This window comes from Acipenser ruthenus, chromosome 46 (assembly GCF_902713425.1).
Source record: "Acipenser ruthenus chromosome 46, fAciRut3.2 maternal haplotype, whole genome shotgun sequence".
Classification (NCBI taxonomy): Eukaryota; Metazoa; Chordata; class Actinopteri; order Acipenseriformes; family Acipenseridae; genus Acipenser; species Acipenser ruthenus.
In genome coordinates this window covers 4,010,909-4,034,235 of record NC_081234.1, presented here as the reverse complement: position 1 = coordinate 4,034,235, position 23,327 = coordinate 4,010,909, and the positions used below count along the sequence as shown (strand labels likewise).

Genomic DNA, 23,327 nt, shown 5'->3' with positions numbered 1-23,327 from the left:
GAAAAAAATTCTACAGAGGAAGAATATAACACCAATAAATGGCTCAAACTAAGAAAAAAAGCATATCTTTATTTTATATTGAAGTATGCTTGTCATTAGGAATCATTTCCAGTAAATATGAAACATAGTTACGGCAACTGATTGTAACATGAATCTGGACGTTGAGAAAAAAAAATAGAACACATATACTTCTTTATTTAATATTTAATAAGAATATTTTAACAAACATACAAATACAGATACAAAAAAAATTTTTCATATAATACAGAACTGATATACACTATTAGGTACTATTTAATATTTAAATCGAGCTATTCAATAAAAAAATAAATTATACAAAAAACATTTATTATTATTATTATTATTATTATTATGAACCCATCAGATGTAAAATGCTGATGGGTAAAATTAGCTGGGTGGTAAATGGATAGGACAGCAATATATTTAGAGGAATGTGCAAAACCAGGGATGGAAATAAGACTCCTGTTGCATAGCAGTTTCACCCAGTCCAGGTTTTACTATGAGTTTGATTAGCTACAGTGTATAGGTAACAACCTCAGGTGTGTTTTATTAAACTCACAGTAAAACCAGGAATGGATCAAACTGGCAATGCAATAGGAGTCTTATTTCCATCTCTGGCTAAACCATTACCAAATGACCTCCAATGGCAATAGTTGTGATTAAGGGAGCTATACAATGATGTGAGCACTTGGTAGAATTCAGTAAAACACGGGTAACATTTTCCATTTTGGACATGTCATTGTATGAACCATTAATAATAATAATAATAATTTCTTTCTTAGCAGACGCCCTTATCCAGGGCGACTTACAAGATACCACATTATTTTTACATACAATTACCCATTTATACAGTTGGGTTTTTACTGGAGCAATCTAGGTAAAGTACCTTGCTCAAGGGTACAGCAGCAGTGTCCCCACTGGGGATTGAACCCACGACCCTCCGGTCAAGAGTCCAGAGCCCTAACCACTACTCCACACTGCTGCCCTACGATTACAGAAATTTCCAGGTGCCAACCATTGCACATTGCAGTAACTACAGTACACTTGAAATGTATTTGCTTACGATTGTAAGTCGCCCTGGATAAGGGCGTCTGCTAAGAAATAAATAATAATAATAATAATAATAATAATAATAATAATAATAGTACAATATCAGTACCCAGCAGTGAGCTACATTGTGTTGCCATTGCTGGTTGTAGTTCTTCAATGGTTTCTTCAGAATAGTAGAATAATTTCTGTAATCGTAGCAAGCTGGTAACTGCATAGGACGGCAATGCATTTACAAGCACAATTACTACAGCCCTATGTTGTTTGATAGCATGTCAATTCAGCATTATACCTAAACAAAAAGCATCTACCCTGTAGCATTCTTTGCAGACTGCACTTAACCTCACCATGACATTGAAACAGCGTTCTGTGCCAACATGTCTATCAGTAAGACTTGTGCTGGCATGAGGTCATTCATAAATACTGATGAACAGTATGATCTCAGTGGAACAGACTTTATTTTATAACTTAGTAATTTAGTGCTCCTGAAAGCTGAGTGCACAGACATGTACGTACCCAGCACAGACTTTATAGAACCTACACAAAACAAGGTGTCCCATAAGTCAGGCATCATATCGATAATTGTTAACACAGTATCTATTTCTTTCAGTTGTGAAATGTCTTCAAGCAAAGAGGAATACATTCAGATCATTTTGATGTGTGGTGCAGATAGTCAACAGGATGTGGCCACCCAATCTAACAGACCATCCTAATCAGGATAATATATGATATTGCCTATGAGGCCTGACTTGCATATGGGACAACCCTGTATCTAACACACATACATCTTTTGTCATTATACTTAAAACAGAGGATTATAAAACACAGGTGCCAGTAGGAGTGGCTGTGGATAAAGTGTTGAGATCAGAGTCTCTGGTGTGTACCTCAAGCTGGTCTTTGCTGGGTATGGTAAGGTGGAGGGGTTGTGTAGAATTGAGGAGTAGGGGGAGACACCAAAGTGGTGGTGGGTTGGGCTGGCTCGGTGAAGCTCATCTGCAGACCTGTCTTTCTCCTTTCCCTCGTTTTCCTTCTTCCACTTGGTGCGGCGGTTCTGGAACCAAATCTTGAGCTGCGTTTGGGACAGGTGCAGGGCGGAGGCGATGCTGAAGCGCTCGCACACTGAGAGGTAGTGGCTGGAGTGGAAGCGGGTTTCCAGGACATGGAGCTGCTGGAAAGTGAACGCTGTCCGTATCCGCCTGGTCTTGCAGGATTTGGGTTTGCTGGGGCTGCGCTGGCTGTTCTCTTCCACATGCTCATTTCTAGGTGGGTCCAGCGCTGTGCAGTGTGTTTGCTGTTCAGGGCACCTCAAGCTCTCTGTTGAACCCAGGCCAGTCTGTGTCTCACAGTTCATATCTCCTCTGTTTTGATGTTCATTTTCCTGTGGTTCTGTAGAGGCTGTTTTTTCTGAAAGAGGGTAGAGACATGATTTAGGTTCTTTAAATTCTGATTACAGCGATATTACAGTTAAAAAAGAACAATCTTGTAAGCTTTACATGAGACTTTAGTGAAATTATCAGAAGACTGCTGTAGTACTATAGAATTATATTGGCTAAAGTGGCTTTTTAAGAGGGAGATGAAAAAAAAAACATGGAAGGTCTATCTGCTACCACTGCTGCAGTTTAATTGGCAGGTGATTCAAGATTTAGAAAACAAATTCATAATACTGTATAACCATTTCTCTAATCTTAAGGACAATAACATCAAAATATATTTCTTCAGCTCTAATGTGCTCCATAGACTCTCTTTATTGTTTTGAAAATGAAGGTTTCTCATTTTAAAGAGGGGATCAAATGAGTAATATTTTTTTAAAGAGCACTGCCTGACTTGGCAAAGTAACTGTTTATGAGGGGTGTTAATTCAACATTCATTGTGATGCCAGAACTGTCCTTATTAGCAACAACCCTGCCAGGAATATGAGGCACAGAGGTGCTTTTTAACAAGGGGCACATTTACTGTATATACATATTTTAAATTGAGGTACAGTTATTTTTTAAACTGCTTTTTAAACAATGTCTATGTTCACTTCCCAGCATGGTATTTCTATTTAAAACGCAAGTCCTTGTATTAGTACCTGCACATTTGAGAAGTACTGGCTCCAATGGGTAGGGTGGAAGATAGTCAGCCAATATCTGCCAATAAAAGGTGTCCTGTCCCTATATGGTTTCTCAAATGTTTCCTCAAAGTGGACAGCCAGCCAGGTCTGTCAAGCAGTAGAGTGCATATAACTATGGGCAAATTGATTAAACAGCTTCAAAGGAATAGTATTTAGGGTGAAATGTAACATGATAGGGGGGGTCTATGAATCTTTAACGCTTTCCTCAAGAGTACTGGATATATGTACGATGTTTGTATATAGTATGCATGTATGTATGTATGTACCTACGTATGTAAGTAGTAAACCAGAAATGGTCCCACGGCCCCATCTTGTGGTAACGTTCCCAAACTGGATTAAATCACATTTTCAGTGTTGGAATTTACAGGAATCAAATGACTACTCAAAATAATGTCTTGATAATTTGATATAGTTTTGTTACGGTACCGATACCTACAACTTTAAACTTTCAAACGGCATCCTTAATTATACAACTTTCGCAAATTGTTTTACATATTTAGCAACAAAAAAAAAAAAATACTACCAGGCTAAAAGTGTGCCATGTTTACTGCATTAGACAACAAATGTATTTATTGCATTTACTTGAGCTGAGACTTAAGACTTGAAGTTGAGGCTTGAGGTAAAACATACACGTGTGAATGCGACCAGATAATGTGCAATGTAACACCTCCAGCATAGGGTTGGATACCGGTAACTTGAATTGTACGAGTGAAGTACATCAACACAACTTTATGATCTTACCTTGTCTGTTTTGAAGGCGGTGTTGTATAAACTGTCCCTCGCTCTCAATGAACTCTCCAGTGAAGCGGCATCTGCACACTTGTTCACGTTTCCCGTTGAATTTGATGGGATCCAAAATATCTTCTACAGAAAAAGACGTTTTTCTCATTTCTGCGACTTTAATGTGTGTATGAAGATGATGTTACTGATCTGCAACAGAGCCTTCTACCTTTATACTCTCCTGAAGAAGAAAAAACAGCACACGACCCTCACGCTTATAAAATGAACAATTTAAAACAGCTAAATGATTTATGAACCATGGCAGTAACACAAAAAAAGGTAATTTCAAACAGCAATCCTCGTTTAACTTTAACCATGTGTTTATAAATGCAAACGCCTGAGCAGATGAGGCGCTTCACCCATCAGAACTGCAGCCCGCCCCCCCTCTACCTCCCCCAGTTCACATGGTAATGAGATTGACAGGGTGGGTGGGGAACCTTGCAGTTTATTACTGAAGATGTGGTTGAAATTTCCCTTTTTTCTTTAGCATGTACTTTATTGTTTAGAGCAGTGTCATTAATTTACAATCCCTGTGATTTTACGCTCGTAGACACGTGTTTGTTGTTCAAGAAATTCAATAAGACTGTCAACCTGTAAATAACTTTGGCTTCGGCCCTTTCATTTTTACAATGTCTAATAGAAAATAGTTTTTTAGTGTTTTATATTCAAAAATTTAAGAATGTGCTCTTACAATACTTTGTACTTCCCCGCGTCCTGCATACGTCAATGTTGCGCTTCGAAATACAGGTACACGCAGAGCCGGATTAAGTTGGGGGCCCGGTTTCTGTTATCGTTTTGGGGCCCCTCTTTGCATATTCATTTGCTTCCCTTTACTATTTTACTACCACCACACTTGATTAACATTAATGTCAAATTATTCAGTCTTAGCTGTTCCATATTTTACCTGATTTGATGTTTGCATTAGCGCCAGTTTTGAAAATGAGCATTGGCCACAGCGTTAGTTACTGGCAGTTTCAAATACAAAATGGGAAATGCAAAGTGCAGACTCTTGTTGTAATAGCAAGTTATCTGGAAATGTGTTGTCTTATCTCTTAAGAATATGTACGTGTATAATAGGTTTATAATAAATATATATGCAGCCAAAAATATTTAGCAAATAATACAAGGACAGTACACAGCGCTTTCTTATGTAATGTTGTTTTTGTATTATTGTGTCAGCAGAATCAGCAGAGCTGCACACACAGGAACGACGTATTTTTATTACTGTTTTGTTTTTTTGGGACCAAATGAGACAGGCTGTATTAAGACAACCTAAAAACCCCATGGAAACCCGGTTTAAGACAGCTCTATGATATCAGCAAGTAGCACGAAGCCAAATTGGAACTCAGACACAAACATACTGCCTCTGGTATTTTAATATGAATTAGTTTATTTGCATTTGGACTACATGGAAACAGACACAACCCGAAACTATTACCTAAATAGAGTGAGAAAAAAGTGAGACTTATTTTTATTTTTCCATGGAGATTGCCCCACTGTAATCCATATAAAGCTAGGTCGTTTCCTCCTGTTGATTTCTCTCCAATGTATTTTCCGAAATACTGGTACCTTAACATACTTTTGTTGGTATTGTATTAAGAACATAAGAAAGTTTACAAACGAGAGGAGTCCATTCAGCCCATCTTGCTCGTTTGGTTGATAGTAGCTTATTGATCCCAGAATCTCATCAAGCAGCTTCTTGAAGGATCCCAGGATGTTAGCTTCAACAGCATTCATATTACAATAGCGTGTCAGTGTTGGTGTTTTGTTTTAAACATATCTTCCTCGCGACTGTACTTGGTGTGTTTGTGCTTTTCAGCGTCGCTCTCACACTTCCCAGGTGCTGCTTTATCAGACATTTACAGGTTGTGATCTGCGTCACGTTCGCGCCGCAGCACACCTGATAAAAGTGCCACGTGACTTGATCGCAGGTCAAGTTATATGATCAGGCAGTCGCTGCTCCTCCAGTGCAATACGATTTGGTAAAACAGCCCTGTTGTTCAGATCTATAGTCACAGGCTACTTAATCATTTTTTAGATATAGTACAGCACTTCACCAGTCAGGGACATGACATAAATGACGTAAAGTTTGTAGTATTAGAACAGCTCAAATTAGACAATGCGACATATAGAAGAATAAAAGAAAGTAAATGGATAAATAGACTGAACACGATTATGCCAGCGGGACTCAACAGAAAAGAATGAACTAATTAACTTCAATAAATATATAACATTTAAATAAATAAACAAAATTCATTCAAAAGTTGTGCATACTGATGCGCTGGGGAGGCCAAATCTAGACTGATCCTCAGAGCCAGCATTGCATGATATAATAAAAATATAAGTTTATATAAAGTAATGTTAATTAGAATTAATACAGATTCAAAGATGGAAGTAAAAATGATGTCACAATATATAGAACACCATTACATCATGTAAGAATAAATCATGGATTTGAATGTAAACAATAACAAGTAGTTGTCATGCTGTCAAAAACCTATAAATACCTCCAATGTTTTGATTCAAACACAGGCTCCCTTGAGAAAGATATGTACAACATATCGAAACGTTGGGCAGCTGGCTCTTTGAGCTAAATATATATATATTACAAAAAACAATTAGATTAAAAATAAGTTTAAAATAAAAATTTAAAAAACTTCAAATATATATATATATATATATATATATATATATTTTTTGCGGCCCCTCAATATCTGAGAGCCTGGGCTGCAGCCCCTAAAGCCCCTGCGTTAATCCGGCCCTGGGTACATGGTGTAGTTACATTGTAGTAGCAACCACGTACTAATATATGTGTGGTACCTGCTTTCAGCACGCAGTCGTATGAGCGAGGCCTCAACTCCGTATATTAACAAAATCATGTATTTAACAAAGTTACTTTCCTAATGACATATTTTTTTCTGTAAACACATGCATTAAAAACATGAACACAGTGTAAGTATAATGTAGCAACAGGGTAGTTAATGGGTTTGTAACCCCGTATCCAAAACTGTTAATAAATTATAAATGCAACTAAAATATAGAACAGCACAATACACTGGGGATTTCTCATAAAACAACCACCAAAAGCACCAAAAACCTGCTGTTACCCACTACCATGATCAAAATAACTCAAATATAATTATTTGATATCTGTTTACTATTACAGTCTGCCTTAGCCTGTGCACTTTTTCAGAGCCCTTGTTAGTGGCTGGTCTGTTTATATTCTCTTTTTACATATGTGTTTGTATGGCTCTTTAAGAACATACTTGTCATTCCTATGGCTATTCTAGCTTTAACAGTGACAAATTTCTAAACTGCTGCAGCATCACTATTAGAATCGCACCCGCCTGTCTTTTTTAAAAGTGAAAGCCAGTCTCTTTAGTGTCATTTTATCTGTAACACCAGGGTCTTATTCTAGTGGTTTAAAGAGCAGTGGTATTTAGATCATAAAATGTAGACCCTTTGTCTAAAACCTTTAATTTATTTGACTGGTTTCTGCCACTGGGCTCCAAGCATTCTTTGGAGATGTATATCCAGACCCACAAATCAACATGATGTGAAAGCCAGCCCACTGTGCCAATTAGCAGATGGTACAACTTGAAGTGACCTTGACGACCCACCTCTTTGCCTGGTATACAAGGGCAGACTTAACCAGCAGCAATCCAGCAAGCGTGTGCTGGTGGCACTGATGAAATTAAATACCGTCAGTTGCACTGTTGTAAATATTTTGTATTCAAGTAGATAAATGTTTCTGTAGTTTCATATATATATATAGTTTTATATATAGTTTTCATATATATAACTTTTTGGATGATATTTATTTAATGAAAAAGAAGGATACGTAGTTGCTATGCTATTTAGAGCAACATTTCGAGGTGTTCATTTATAAAAACAAAAGTATTCTTTCACTTAAGAACCCAAACTTAGTAAATTATGCTAAAAGTTAAACACAATTTGTCTGATTTACTATGACAGACCCCAAATAGCACTAACCTTGGACTTGACCAGGTAAGGTAGTTTCTGTGAAACCAGCTGTAAGCTTTGGCCAGTGCATCTTACATACCTTTTTTACATCTGGTTTCACAGACCCTAAACCTAATCCAAACCCTTAGCACTGACCTGTGACCATGGCCGTAACTAGCAATGAAGACACTTAGGTTGTGTCCTTGGTTGTTTTTTTCCATCGTCAATGCTGATGCTCATGTAAAAATTCTGGTAAAATACAAAAGATTCCTTAATTCTCTCTTTTGGTTTGCCATGTAACATAGATTTGGATGTTGAATAGTAAATACCAAGCAGTCATATAAATACTGCAGCTAGAGCTTGAAACCTAAGTTTGACCTCAGTAGAATGTCAGCTCTGGTTACGATGCTGCCTGAGACTACCTGATGTAACCTTAAATAAGTAGTCCTAGGCTCCCGAGTGGCGCATCCAGTAAAAGGCTGCGCTCTATAGCGTGGATGTAGCGAGTTCGAATCCAGGCTATTCCACAGCCGACCGTGGACGGGAGCTCCCAGGGGGCGGTGCTCAATTGGCCGAGCGTTGCCCGGGGGTAGGGAGGGTTAGGTCAGCCAGGGTGTCTTCGGCTCACCGCGCACCAGCGACCCCTGTAGTCTGTCTGGGCACCTGCGGGCTTGCCTGTAAGCTGCCCAGAGCTGCGTTGTCCTCTTTCGCTGTAGCTCTGAGGCGGCTGCACGGTGAGTCTGCAGAGTGTAAAGAAGCGGGTGGCTGACGGCACACACTTCGGAGGACAGCGTGTGTTCATCTTCGCCCCTCCCGAGTCAGCGCAGGGGTGGTAGCAGTGAGCTGAGCCTAAAAATAATTGGGCATTTCAAATTGGGGAGAAAATAATAAAAAACTAATTGGCAACGACTAAAAATAAATAAATAAATAAATAAGGTAGTCCAGGATTAATACTAATCCTGGACGAGTAACCACCAGCCTTTATCATCAGATGAAAGTATAGTGTGTACACCATAAGTCAGGCATAATGTGTAACATCATATATTGTGGTTATTTGGATATTCTTGGTTAAATGGGATGGCCACGCCACATTGATTTTCTGCACCATACATCAACATGATCTGAATTCGTTCCTCTTTAAATAAAGACATTTTTAAAACAATTATGTTCATGTTATAGATTCCTTCTTCAATTTCAGTATCTCCCATATGGTATTTATAATGCACATTTTTATTGCCTGCATGCAGTACCTTACACTTTTCTCTACTAAATGTCATTTGCCATGTGTCTGCCCAGTTCTGAATGCTGTCTAGATCATTTTGCCACTCCTCCTATTTTTGTGTCATCTGCAAATTTAACAAGTTTGCTTACTATACCAGAATCTAAGTCATTAATGTAGATTAGGAATAGCAGAGGACCTAATACTGATCCCTGTGGTACACCACTGGTTACCTCGCTCCATTTTGAGGTTTCTTCTCTAATCAGTACTTTCTGTTTTCTACATGTTAACCACTCCCTAATCCATCTGCATGCATTTCCTTGAATCCCTACTGCGTTCAGTTTGAGAATTAATCTTTTATGTGGGACTTTATCAAAAGCTATCTGGAAATCTAAATAAACCATGTCATATGCTTTGCAATTATCCATTGTCGATGTTGCATCCTCAAAATATTTGAAAACCAAAACCCGTAGTTAAAGAACACATTGCCATCAATGACTTCAAAAACACTCAATAAAAAAAGTTAAGAAGGGATTGATTTGATCAAATCGTGCTGTGGCTTATCTTTGCAGGGTATAAGATAATGAGTAGTCAGGCAGACAAACATTTCTGGTAATCTTCCTCAGACTAACACTATTACACTGAAGAAGATGCAAGATAACATGTTTGTCTGACATAGTTTCTTAAAAAGTATTAACTTTCTATTCATACAGAGTCAGTATTAGCAATAGCACAGAATATTCCATAAAAATTAGCAATTATTTCATTCAGTAAAACTGTGTGTTCCATCACTTTCCATCTTTAGGACTGTTTGCTGAGGCCAATCACTTAGAAACAAAATTCATCAACCTCTGCTTTTTTTTTTTTTTACACAAATTAACCAAACAATAATATACAACTATGGATATTAAAAGTTAAGGGTATGTCTATAAACACACACTTCCCCCAGTACCGCCCCTGTCCTTGATTTAGAATAGTGTGTTGTGTATGTGTACAACCACAAAGCAGTGCGTGAATTGAAGCCAGCCCATTGGGCAAATTAGCAGATGGTACAACTCGTCATGACCTTTTAAACCTGGCTCTTTATGTGGTGCCCAGCAGGCGGGCTTGCTGAGCTGTGTTTGTAGTGAAGATAATGGTCGGTCCGCAGGAGTGTGCCTGCAGCCTGGGGTTTACTGCTGGTGAGAGGCCTGTCTCCATGGGAGGCTTCCTTTACATGGAGATGTGCAGCACAGAAGGGCTGCCTGTAGTGTCATTGAGCTCTGGCTGTTCAGTGTGACTGAAGCGAGGCCCTGCGGAGAAACAAACCCGGTTTAACACCCGCAAGCTACCCAGGGCAACTCATTAGAGACAAACTGTAAGAGAGGAAAGTTAATGAAAGTACTCTATATTCGGCAACAGCTTGAGTTTATAAAGCACCGCTTATGAATCAGTTATCGCAATGCTGACTAAGAACAATAAAATGATACAAAGGAAAGGTTGAAAGGTTGACCGCTAAACGCAGATTCACTGAACTTTTTGATCCTTGGTCAGTCATCTCCAGTTGTCTGATTGGCTTAATTGAGTCCCTGAAGGGCAGTGTTAATGTAATCAAAAGTTAGAACTGGATACTTCTTATGATAATCGTAGCCAGTCAAAAAATTCAAACTTGTACTGAACTACCTGTATGATGAAATTGTACTTCATCACAGTATGTACAAGGTAGAGTGGACATACAGTAGCACCTCCATATATCCACAGATTTAATAACTGGTGCTCACACTTCATCCATACCCTGTTGCTGGGGACATGCACCCCCTGAATAAGATAGTAAGACAATTACAGTATGTTCTTTAAGAAACTCCTCCATAGCCCTTAGTTTCATTTTGGGTATACGCCCCCTCCCGAAATCTACGTTCTTCAGGGCTGGTTTGTTGGTTGTTCTGAAATCTAGGCTGCACACTCAAGGGGACAGGGCTTTCAGTGTCTATGCTCCCAAACTTTGGAATTCCCTCCCAAATATTGTAAGAAATTCAGACACTTAAGAGATTTTTAAAACTCGTCTTAAGACGTACTTATTTAATTTGGCTTTTGTATAACTCTCTTTTATTTTTATTTTTTCCTCTGTGAAGTGCCCTGGGATACTTTTTGTGAAGGGTGCTATATAAATGAAATGTTGTTGTTGTTGTATAACCTACCCCACGATCAACTTGGAAAGGGTTAAATGATGACATGAAAACAGGTTTAATTACTTTACATTGAAATTTCTAAACTTGAAGGAAACTAATGAAACTATAAATGTGTTTTAAAAGGTAGGCAAAGAACAGAAGTTTGATATGTCAATATATCAGATATTTCCAGATATTTTCATGGAACCTAGCCAGACATATCTGAAAAACAGCTTCTTCAATTGTGATGAAACTCAGTATTAACATTATTCAGCATAAGGCAAGTCCCCGAGAGTATTTGATTCTGGGCACACATGGGTGTGTCTGTCTGGCCCTTCATTTGTCCGTCTCTATTTCAACTTACCTTTTTACATACAGCCTGAGAACACAAGAAATTATTCCACATACTGTAAATGATTTAATTTTACTCTACCACAATACTAACACCTAATGTCTTTAACTAATGAAGGTCTTCAATACCACTCACCAAATTATCATTAAACTATTCATTGCCATTTCTTATTCTATACTATTCTGTAGATAAACGCCAGCCAGTCAACTTTTTCATCATACTAATGGCTAATTTTGAATTTATAGCCGAGATGGGGGATGTATGTGATATACTGTTTTATTTTTTAACTATTGCCATAAAGTAGTATATAGGGATTGCTCCAATCAAGAATTGGTCTGTGTTGCATAACTTGATTTAATATATATTTTGTATTACTTTTACTCCATTCCTTTTCTTAAAGCATCCAACATTGACTTTTTGGCCTGATTACATGGTTATAGGAAGACATATTATGGTTATTTTAAAAGCATGAACAGAACATCCACATATTTAATTTATTAAGGATTAGAGGCAATGCCAAGGACTGTACCAATTAGTAATGCAAGAGGTTTGATTAGCTCTGTGTGTCTGTACCTAGGGTGTATCACAGGTTATTCAACAGTTTAACTTGGTTTTTGTTGTTGCAGGATGCCTGATCCAACCTGAAAGAGGAGATTAAATGCAGTTTCATTCTATTTCATATAAGCTAATAAAGTATTTCCATATTTTTTTTTTTTTACCTATTTTGCATTTATAATCAGCTACTTAGGTCTCAAATGTAATTTTGAAAGAAACATGTTACCGCAACATGTTTAGTTTTTTTCCCATTTTACATTAGGTTAAAGACAGTTTCAATGCCTTACTCAAAACATCTGTTACATTTCCCTAGTCATTTCACCTCAGCAGTGTTTTATGGCTGAAAGCCTGCTAGTCAATAGAGAATCAGTAACTGGTTGGCTAATGACAGGAAATAAGCTGTTGAAGGGGTGGGAACAACTTTATCCTCCAGATTAAATGACCAAGGAAGTGCAACACCATCTGAAAGCATGGCTTGCAAACAGATTTCTTAAACCTAGTGTTTGTAAACTATGGTGCAGAGGTGTGCAATTCGTATCACCCGACGACCAGGCCAAGTTTTGCAGGACGGACAACAAGTTTTGCCATTATACTTTGCCCGTTCTTACAACTAATTTTTATTTATTTATTTTTCCTATGTTCGTTCTGTTGCTAGAAAGACACTCTGGGTATATTTGTAGAGAGCCACGCAAGTTTCTGACTGCTGAATTGCGAAAGTCTAGCACATACACAAACATTTTAAAAAGTGTTTACGTCCCACCCCTGTTACTTCTGATTGGCTAGCTGTGGAAGAAGCTGCTCTTCTATTGGTTACAAAGAAACAGCTGCTTGAGAGTGAGAGCCTGTCAAGACACAGGCTAATCTTTTAAACTTAAGGTATTATTTACGTTTTTTATAATTGAGCAAATATGTGAGCTGGGGTTGAGCAGTTATAAAACTTAAAGAACGTCAAGAAAAATCATAATTCCACAAAGCGGCAGTAATAGTTGGCAATGAATTTATGTCTGTGGTGCAACAAAGTTGAATTCAGCTTAGAGAGAAAGAGTGGAAAAAACAGACAGAAGCTAATTTTATATTTGAATAACTCCCAAGTATTGCTTGTTATAGTTGTACTCTTAGTATGTTACTTAAATTTACTAGCAACTGTGTTCCAAACCGCACTGAAAGAAACATTTCCTTAAAGTATGTTATAAGAAGAGGCGGGTAGCGCTATACATAAGAAATAGTCTTGAAGCCCAGGTGTTAAATCAGGACGAAGAAAACAATGCAGAATCAATATGGGTCAGAGTAATAGACAAAAATTCAAAGGTCATAATAATAGGAGCATGCCATAGACCGACAAATTCAGACACTGAGCAAAATAATCTGTTATACAATGACATTAGGAATTACTGCTTCCTAATGCAATTTGTCAAGGCATCGACTGGAGGGGAGGCATGCCTTGATTTAGTCTTTTCAAATAACGAAGACAGAGGTCAGAGAGCCATTGGCAAACTCCGACCACAACATGGTCTCATTTGAAGTGATTTTTAAAACCCAAAAAGTAATGACTAAAGCTAAGGTTTACAATTTAGAAAAGCAAATTATGAAGGTATGAAACAGAGACTAACAGAAGTAGACTGGAGTAAAATAGAGAAAATATCCACAGAAAAAGGATGGCTGTTTTTTTTTTTAAATGTAGTACTAGAGGCGCAAAACAATTACATCCCAAAAGTAGACAAATCTAAAACAAAATGGCCAAAATGGTTTAATAAATCAATTAAAAAAAATATTCAGAGAAAAAAGGCACTTTACAGAGCGTTTAAAAGGGACCAAGAACAAAGTACACAGAAAGAGTACTTGGAACTGCAAACACAAGTCAAAAAGGAAGTTAGAAAGGACAAGAGAGAGATAGAAATCAATATTGCTAAGGGGGCTAAAACCAATTCCAAAATGTTTTTCCAATATTATAACAGGAAGAGAACATTCAAAGAGGAAGTTAAATGTCTAAGAGACACAAATGGCAAAATCATACATGAAGAAAAAAAAAATAGCAAATATATTAAATGATTACTTTTCACAGGTTTTTAGAAAGGAGGATACAGACAACATGCCCCCACATGTCAACCTGTTCCTATCCAGTTTTAAATAATTTTAGCATAACATAGGCAGAAGTGTTAAAGGAACTAAGAGCTCTTAAAATAAACAAATCCCCTGTGCCAGATGAAGGCTCAAAAGAAATGAAAGAAGTTATTTACAAACCGCTAACCAAGATCATGCAACAGTCTCTTGACACAGGGGTTACCGACAGACGGAGAATTGCAAACATAATACTGATCCACAAAAAGGGAGACAAAACCGAGCCAGGTAACTACAGACCAATAAGCCTGACTTCTATTATATGTAAACTTATGGAAACTATAATAAGATCCAAAATAGAAAATTACCTATATGGTAACAATATCCTGGGAGACAGTCAGCATGGTTTTAGGAAAGGGAGATCATGTCTAACTAACCTGCTTGATTTTTCTGAGGATGCAACATCGACAATGGATAACTGCAAAGCATACGACATGGTTTATTTAGGTTTCCAGAAAGCTTTTGACAAAGTCCCACATAAAAGATTAATTCTCATACTGAACACAGTAGGGATTCAAGGAAATGCATGCACATGGATTAGGGAGTGGTTAACATGTAGAAAACAGAAAGTATTGATTAGAGAAGAAAGCCCAGAATGGAGCGAGGTAACCAGTGGTGTACCACAGGGATCAGTATTAGGTCCTCTACTATTCCTAATCTACATTAATGATTTCGATTCTGGTATAGTAAGCAAACTTGTTAAATTTGCAGATGACACAAAAATAGAAGTTGTTGCAGCAGCAAAGGTCATTCAAAATGATCTAGAAAGCATTCAGAACTGGACAGACACATGGCAAATTTCATTTAATAGAGAAAAGTGTAAGGTACTGCACGCAGGCAATAAAAATGTGCATCATAAATATCATATGGGAGATACTGAAATTGAAGGAATCTATGAAAAAGAACTAGGAGTTTATGTTGACTTGGAAATGTCTTCATCTAGACAATGTAGGGAAGCTATAAAAAAGGCTAACAAGATGCTCAGATATATTGTGAAAATTGTTGAATTTAAATCAAGGGAAGTAATGTTAAAAGTTTACAATGCATTAGTAAGACCTCATCTAGAATATTGTGTTCAGTTCTGGTCACCTCGTTACAAAAAGGATATTGCTGCTCTAGAAAGAGTGCAAACAAGAGCAACCAGAATTATTCTGGGTTTAAAAGGCATGTCATATGCAGACAGGCTAAAATAATTGAATCTGTTCAGTCTTGAACAAAAAAGACCCAGGGGTCTTTTTTGACCTGAAAAAAGAAACAAGGATCAGGGGTCACAAATGGAGATTAGATAAAGGGGCATTCAGAACAGAAAATAGGAGGCACTTTTTTACAGAGTATTGTGAGGGTCTGGAACCAACTCCCCAGTAATGTTATTGAAGCTGACACTCTGGGATCCTTCAAGAAGCTGCTTGATGAGATTCTGGGACCAATAAGCTACTAACAACCAAACTAGCAAGATGGGCCGAATGGCCTCTCATTTGTAAACGTTCTTATGTTCTTATAAATTTGTTGAGGTGAGGTGGGGTCACAGGGAACCTTTTGTGTATCTTGAAGAATTTAGTGAAGCCGTCAAGCTGTTAATCACTAATTGATTGATTGTGTTCATGTTAAAAAACCAAAATCCTACAAGTTATATCACCACATACGCCTTATAGAAGTATAGCATAGTTAGAAACTTAACATGGGACAATTATACACTCAGTGACCAAAGGCTAGTGGTAAAACATTCATTTATTATTGGATTTATACAGGAATTAATGATGTTTACTTCTGTGTACTGTGATCGTTAGCAATTATAGTTTTAAATGAAGTCCTTTCTGCGCCTTAAAAGCGAAGTCCAAATAAACAAAACCAGGTGCGTAGATCTCCAAATGCATGAAATAATTAAAAGTCCAAAATGATCCGCACACTGTTATTTTAAGAGTGGCAATAAAAAAATAAATAAAACTACAAAATCCAAATTATGCGAAAAACGGTCTTCTTAGTAAACAGGCAAAAATGTGATACAGTGCAAAAAGTGCTCAGTGCAAACATTTTGGTCACATGACCATCCTCAGCGCTAGCAAATTGAGAACACCTGAGTATTCTTAATTTCATTAAAGATAAATATAAGAGGTCAGGTGTTCAATTGAAGACAGAACAACATGTGCACAGACTAATTAATGTTAATAGTGATAGACAGAGGGAATATATTATTCAATACTATTATAGAACTTCATTATTAGGACAAGCTGCAGAAAAATAGCAAAAACAACAATGGCAGAAATCAGTTAAATACATCATATTACTAATCATTGAATTAAGAGCTATTGATTAGACTATTTCAATTCATGTAGATCTACTAGAGCCAAAATAATAAGGATGAATAACACCGATGTTAATATAAACAAAAAATGGAAATACTATGTAGGCAAACATTAGCAGCCATTTTTGAATATTAACATCAGTGTTATTCTTTGCCACTCTTCAAATAGCAGTGTGCAGATAATTTTGGACTTTTAATTCATTAGCAATTATAAAAACAAACAAAGCAAGCTTGTGTTCAAAGTATATTTTTACATTTTTAATATAGATAGATATAGATAGAGAGATAGATAGATGGATAGAGAGATAGATAGAAATAGTGCTTCAGCTTACAATATCTGCGACTGTACAACTCATTACATTTTCAGAAATAACTCATTAAAAATAGGTCTTCTACAATCCACATGGTAAAGAAAATAGGAACAAAAAATAAAACCGTTATTTTCAAGTTCTGGCAACAACACAAAATGACAAGACAGCATACAACCAGACAAGTTCTGTCACAAATTTTTATGTTTTAAAATAGCCCTTTGGCTTTTAGGTTGGAATCAGCGTGTGTATAAAAAGGATACAGGGTGGTTCATACATCACTTAAAAATTCACAGATATGGCAGAGATAAAGAATGCACCATACTACAATGAAACTTGGGAATAATATATAATTGCACTTTGCATCATCATAAGGGGAGCTGCTAATGCATAAAGCAGTGAATCCACAGCAAGCAGGGTCTGTTTCTAGTTAGCAGTAGTACTTGCAACTAAGCTTACTCTTTTCAATAAGGTGCCATGGCTTCTGCTCCATCTTGATATTTCCCAAAACCTCTCTGTTTTCACTTGCATCATTTGGTTTTCAAGTATCAGTTAAGGGTGTAAATGAGAAACAAATTATGTCTAAAGGGTCTAAATGTCTCTTACATTTAAGTGGGGCATTGCTGAAGATCCAAAGAAACCATTCTTTGTAAAGCTGCCATGCTTGTACTGTATGCATAACGTGTGTGTATTCTTCATAGACTAAAGACCAGCCATGAACTCACACAAGAGCATTTGGAGACGTGAAGATTTTGGAAATAGTTTGCAAAAGTTGTTTAACGATGCTCTCACATTTTTGGTTAGCTTTTGAAAAACAGCCAGATTTCATTTCTCACTTTTCTAGGCATATCCACAAGCTTGTTAAATGACCTTTGAACCACCCTACATAATCTAACCTTCCAGGTGAAGGTTAGACTGAAATTCAGTCCTGGAAGATAAGACAGTGATGATTACATACCTAAATCAAATTTGTTTTGTAGTTCTACAGAGTATAGTTAATATTTTTAATACACACACACACACAAATTTCTTACATTTGTCAATGGAATGCCATTTGCAATTTTATTTAAATTTAAATTGTGCCATAATCTGTCTACGTGGCCAACAGAGACTGCAGGAGAACTCTGCAAAACATTTTACATCATAAATACATACTTGTGCTTTTACCTATAAATGTGTTCTCGATCATAACCATTTATTTATTTAAGACAGTCATAGGTGGGTCTGTTTTGGTAGCGGTCTGATCTTCTCCAACAGTATTTGGAAGGGTCCTCACTGAAGAATATAGAATTGCAAGACAGCAAATGTTACAGGCAAGCTTGATATTTAGGCTGGGAGAATCCAATCCAGACAAGAGGCAGGCAAAGGACATCCTTTCAGAAGGACTGATTAAAATACACATTAAAAAGTAAAACCAACAAAATGTTTTAAACTTATAAAACAAGAACGCTACCTACTCAGCAATATACGTACAATGTAAGAATATGCAGAATGGCAAGAGACCTGTCCTAAGGTTCAAATGGAGTTTCTAGGTTCAATTTGATGTTCAATGAGCTACTCCTGTAGTGGCTAAATCAAGTACACCTTGACTTGGTATTCCCAGTTTTTACTGGAATTACCCTTGCCCTGCATTAGAATCTTCTAAACTTTGATCAATTCCAAATAAATAATTGTTGGGGTTTCGTAAGTTGGGGACTGGCAGCATTCAAAACATCAGTGCCAGAGTTTTACATGGGTGGTAAAGAAATCAGCCATTGCATTCATCCCAATGAACCTGTTATTGCAATGGCAGCCAAATTGTACATACTTAATTTACTGCATGAATATTATTATTATTATTTTTTGCTTGATTGAACTACAGAGCCAGTGCCGAGTTCATAGAATGCATAGACAGCTACCCAATGTTCCCTACACTGGACTGCATTCACACCCAGATCAATCTGAATCAGATCAAATATGAACATGTTAGTCCAGTTGTAAGTATATGTAAACACTCCAAGCCAGATCCTGTTCATATCTGTATAAATTAGTATTTTTGGGGCACAAATTCTATTACAACCAGTTGTATTTATTTATTTACAAAACAAAAAATACTGAATACAGATTATACACCAATTACCAATATTTCTGCCACATTGCAGAGATCAAGGGTGGTATACACAAATGCTGGGGCCAATTTGTTGCAATAAGGGTGTAATAAAACAGAAAAGAAAAAAAAACCCTCCAAGACCTTAACAACCTCCCAGACCTGGCAAAACAACATGAAATTAGCAGAGCATGATCACTGCTTGTGTACCCCCTCCTGTTGGAGCTCAAGCAAAGAAGCTGCTGTTTAAAACAGAATAAAAGGATGGTTTACATTCCCCAGAGAGCAATGTACAACTGCAATCGAGCAATCTGCTGCTCCTTGAACAGGAGGCAATCCTGTTTAACAACTGGTTAACTATTTTTCAGCAATACAAAAAGCTCTCCCCTTTCCAGCCCCCCTGAAAGAACAGCCTTTATGCAGCTGTAGGAAGCTTTTGTAGATAGTTTTGTAAGGCAGTCAGTTGTTTCTTAAAAAGGTACACACAACAGTTTTTAAAAAAAATACTGTAAACACATTATTTATCAGCTGGTTTTGTACACACACAAACTTGTGTTCTAACATGAAACGCCTTCTTGAGAAGACCTTTCTTCAATTTAGTATTACTGAAGGATTTCTTGTGACTGTCCAGCCCAAGTTTTCTAAAAACTGCATCCATACGTGTACAGCATATGCTTGGTAAACAATGCGTGATGGGACAGAAGACATTATTACAGAACATCTTTTTTTGTGGACAGTCATGGATGACAGGAACACACAGTGTTGACGAATGTGTTAACTTACTGTCAGGGGTGGGGCTCCCGAATGGTGAATCCAGTAAAGGCGCTCCGCGTGGAGTGCAGGATGTGCCCTATAGTCTGGACGTCGCGAGTTCGAGTCCAGGCTATTCCACAGCCGACCAAGGACGGGGCTTCCAGGGGGTGGCGCTCAATTGGCCGAGTGCCACCTGGGGGAGGGAGGGCTAGGTCGGCCAGAAAAAAAAAGTGTGAAAAAAAGCGGTCGGCTGACGGCACACGCTTCAGAGGACAGCATGTATTCGTCTCGCCCTCCTGAATCAGCGCAGGGGTAGTAGCAGTGAGCTGAGCCTAAAAAATAAAATTGGCCATTTCAAATTGGGAGAAAATAATAAAAATAATAAATTGGCAACGACTAAATTAAAAAAAAAAAAAAAAAAAAAAAAAAAAAAAAAAAAAAACACCACTTAGTGTCAGGGGCATGCAAGTCACAGGCAAAGGGCTTGTAGTGCAGTAGAGGTCTTCCATGTAAACTATCCAGACAGGCCAGTGCTAAGTTGCACAACAGTGTCCCATGAAGTTTCAAAGTTTTGTGCATATGACCTTGTGCCAAGCCAAAGGCAGAGCTTAATTCGAACATGTTCTGTAATAATGTGTTTTTGAAATTTATTACATGGGTCTTTTTTTTAAGAACGTGGATATTCAATTGAAAGATAGAGAGATCTAATAACCCCTTTGGTGTCCCCGTGTAGCTCACCTAGTAAAAGCACAGCTACGTGGTATGCAGGGTGAGTCATACAGTCAGAGGAGTACATGTTCGTGTTCTTGCTGTGCAAAGTCACCGGTCTTCAATGGGGATTCTGAAGGGAGCATCGCATTGGCTCTGACGCTCCCATGAGTTAAAGGCAAAAACGGCAAGGAGTTTCTCCTCATCGCACTACAACAAACTCTGCTGGCCAGGTGCCAAGTGAACTCAAAAGTGGACACCTGCAGGGCTGGTCTTTGTCCTCCAGAGGGTGGTAGCTCGTTGGAATCCGCTCGAGTTCCTGGGTATAAAAGAGGAAGCTAGCTTGGTCGCGGGATTGGAGGACGCCCACTGAACCTTCAGTTCTCCTGAGTTGTGTTAGGAATTTTATTTTTTTTTTAAACCCCTTTGTGTATCAAGGCGCAATACCATCTCGGACAGTGCAGGTCCTCATGGTTATAACGTCTCTCATTTGGAAAATAAATCAACAGCTTTGAAGCTGGCTTAACCCTTACTGCAATAACATTAGGGATGTAATGATTCAGTGAGTACTGATGAACTTTACATGATACATTGTATATTGGATACATGACCAAAAGCAGTACAGTACTGTAGCTACTGTACTGGTAGTCCACAGCAACATCGCAAAGTGGTTTGCTGAGTTTATACTGTAACCACTCTGCAGGTTTGTCTAAAAATAAGAAAAACTGCACCATTAGTGTTCTATATTATTTCAGACATCCATGACTAACCCATGCCTGGTGTTCAGAACAGGGAGGAATGTGTAGTCACATACAGATGTATTTATTCTATTAAAGATATGTCTGTATTTAAGACTCATAAACCAAATCTGATGAGTAAATGTGCTGCAAGTTAGAGTGGTATAACAAGAGCATGTCACAAATTAGCAAAAAGAATACAGTAAGAAAAGCCAAAACATTTTACATGTTGTTTTCATTAATGCTTAAGCACGAGCAGGTTTTGCATTAAATCTATTACAGCTTTGCCATTCCAGTCAGAAATGAATTAAATTGTAAAACTGTCATTTAAAATTACACTAAATATAGCTTAAATAGCTTATTACATTGGATCTTTTTAAATGAAGTGCCATAATAAACTTAGCATCCCATACCTACAGTTCAGAACTCCCACTGGAGACATGTTTCTTTCAAACATACAAATCCATCATTTACAGCACCAGATACCAATTGGATTTGTTTATGAATCTTAAAATACAGACTTTCCATCTTTGAAAGAGATTAAATAATAAAGTGTTGTTCAGCTACCAATGAAATAGCTAGTACTATACGTCGTCAAGATTCAACCAGTCAATTTTTTAAAAAACCCACAATCCTACATAACAATTATACTGCACACATTTGCAAGCGTTTCCAAGCATATTAAATACAAGAAAAAAAGTGTACATATACTGTATAATTAGGGCTTCTGGTTTTCAGTGCTTTACCCCGACACCTCAAATACCCCCAAATGAAATACATTTTACTATTAACATGTTCCTCAGGTTGTCAGTGACAAACGAAAGGCTTAACAGGCACCAACTGAATTTTTAAAGGAGAGTAGAAAAGTTGGCGTAAAACACCAAAAATCAGAAGCCCTATGTATAATGCTACCTCTGTGTTAAATGTACCAATGTTAAAAAAAAGACGGAACAAACTTGAAATAACTTAGGTGTTTTTTTTTGGATGTCAAATAGTATTTAAATATGACAGGAAGCAGCAGCAGCAGCAGCAGCAGCAGCAGTCAGTAGTGATAATAGTAGAATAGTGAAGGTTTAAAATGAAAACGCAGAGTCTGAATCCCATAGGGACACAGGAGTCTTCCCCAGAATTACCTCACTATTAAAAGCCTTGCACTTTATCCAGGGTAGTTAAAGGAAATAACACCCAGCAGGTAACACACTGCCCCCTGTTGATCTACACCAGCAGACTCTCAAAGTCAAGGAATGGACAAGGCTACCAATTTAAGTGGCTGTTTTTTATTTACTGTGTTAGCCACGGGTTCATGGGCTTTCCAACCCAGGACAAAAAAAAATAAAAACAAAATACACAACAAAACTATTATACTGTTAAATATTTTATACATACAATATCTAAAAGCAAAACATAGATTTCAGAGGAGGATGCATCATTAAAACCTCTTGTACAGTGAATGGAAATATAAGGCTTGGTTAATGAATGCTATTGATGCATGTACCAGTGAGGGATAATTTGGTAATTTACCCCACAAGATATCAACAGAATCTACTGTGGTTTTATCGGTCTGGTCTTCCTCATGAGAATTCTTTATGCAGGTATGCCGAGTAGAAAGTCACTAGAACTGGCATTTGCTAACAATTCACCAATGCTGGTGTAGCTATTGCATGGATCAAGTAGAATGACAATTGAAAGTCAAACACATCACATATGGTTTTCTGCTACCCATGGTGACAACACACAAGAGGATTAAGGTGGGAGAGCTGTGTGTTTCTACACAGAACTGCTATTTAATTTGATGCGTCTGGTGTAACGGAAACCTCAGATGAGCCTGGCCTCTCCCTCCATCTCAGGCGGGAGCTCACACACGCCAGTGAAGTTCAGCTCCTTGCCGTTGGAAGAGGGGTCTAGCCGGGGGCTCCTTCTGCCCATGCTGGGAGAGGGATTCTGGGAACAGGTCTCCATTGCTAGGGCTGTCCCCCCTGACTTCTGCTCGCTCAGGAAGCTCTCCAAGCGTCGCAGAACCTGCTTTGGGTTCTTCTTGGCAAACACCTCCACCTCTGTAGTGAGGAGATATCAGAACAAGCTGGGTTTAGAGTACATTATGTGAGCAATACACAGATA

General features: G+C 37.8%; 2 protein-coding genes across 3 annotated transcripts in view; both read right to left on the bottom strand.

Moving 5' to 3' along the window:
* Window positions 1–1,031: 1,031 nt before the first annotated feature.
* Window positions 1,032–4,328, bottom strand: LOC131721003 (homeobox protein pnx-like). The gene is made up of 2 exons (XM_059013775.1): window positions 3,923–4,328; window positions 1,032–2,472 (listed from the first exon to the last, which is right to left on the bottom strand). Exons 1-2 carry the CDS (start codon window positions 4,068–4,070, stop codon window positions 1,871–1,873), a joined length of 750 nt encoding a protein of 249 aa, XP_058869758.1. The 5' UTR covers window positions 4,071–4,328; the 3' UTR covers window positions 1,032–1,870.
* Window positions 4,329–22,470: 18,142 nt separating this feature from the next.
* LOC117969758 (ELMO domain-containing protein 3-like) overlaps window positions 22,471–23,327 on the bottom strand; it is a 32,780-nt gene continuing 31,923 nt past the window's right edge. For both annotated transcript variants that reach the window (XM_059013543.1, XM_059013542.1), the window contains exon 13: window positions 22,471–23,263. In XM_059013543.1, coding sequence (XP_058869526.1) covers window positions 23,025–23,263 — 239 coding nt within the window. In that variant the 3' untranslated portion in view covers window positions 22,471–23,024. The remainder of the gene's footprint in view (window positions 23,264–23,327) is intronic.

Coding starts and splice junctions, on each gene's coding strand:
- LOC131721003 (XM_059013775.1), bottom strand. CDS start 4,070: ATGAGAAAAACGTCTTTTTCTGTAGAAGATATTTTGGATCCCATCAAA. Junction 2,473..3,922: donor CCGCCTTCAAAACAGACAAG/GTAAGATCATAA, acceptor ACCCTCTTTCAG/AAAAAACAGCCTCTACAGAA.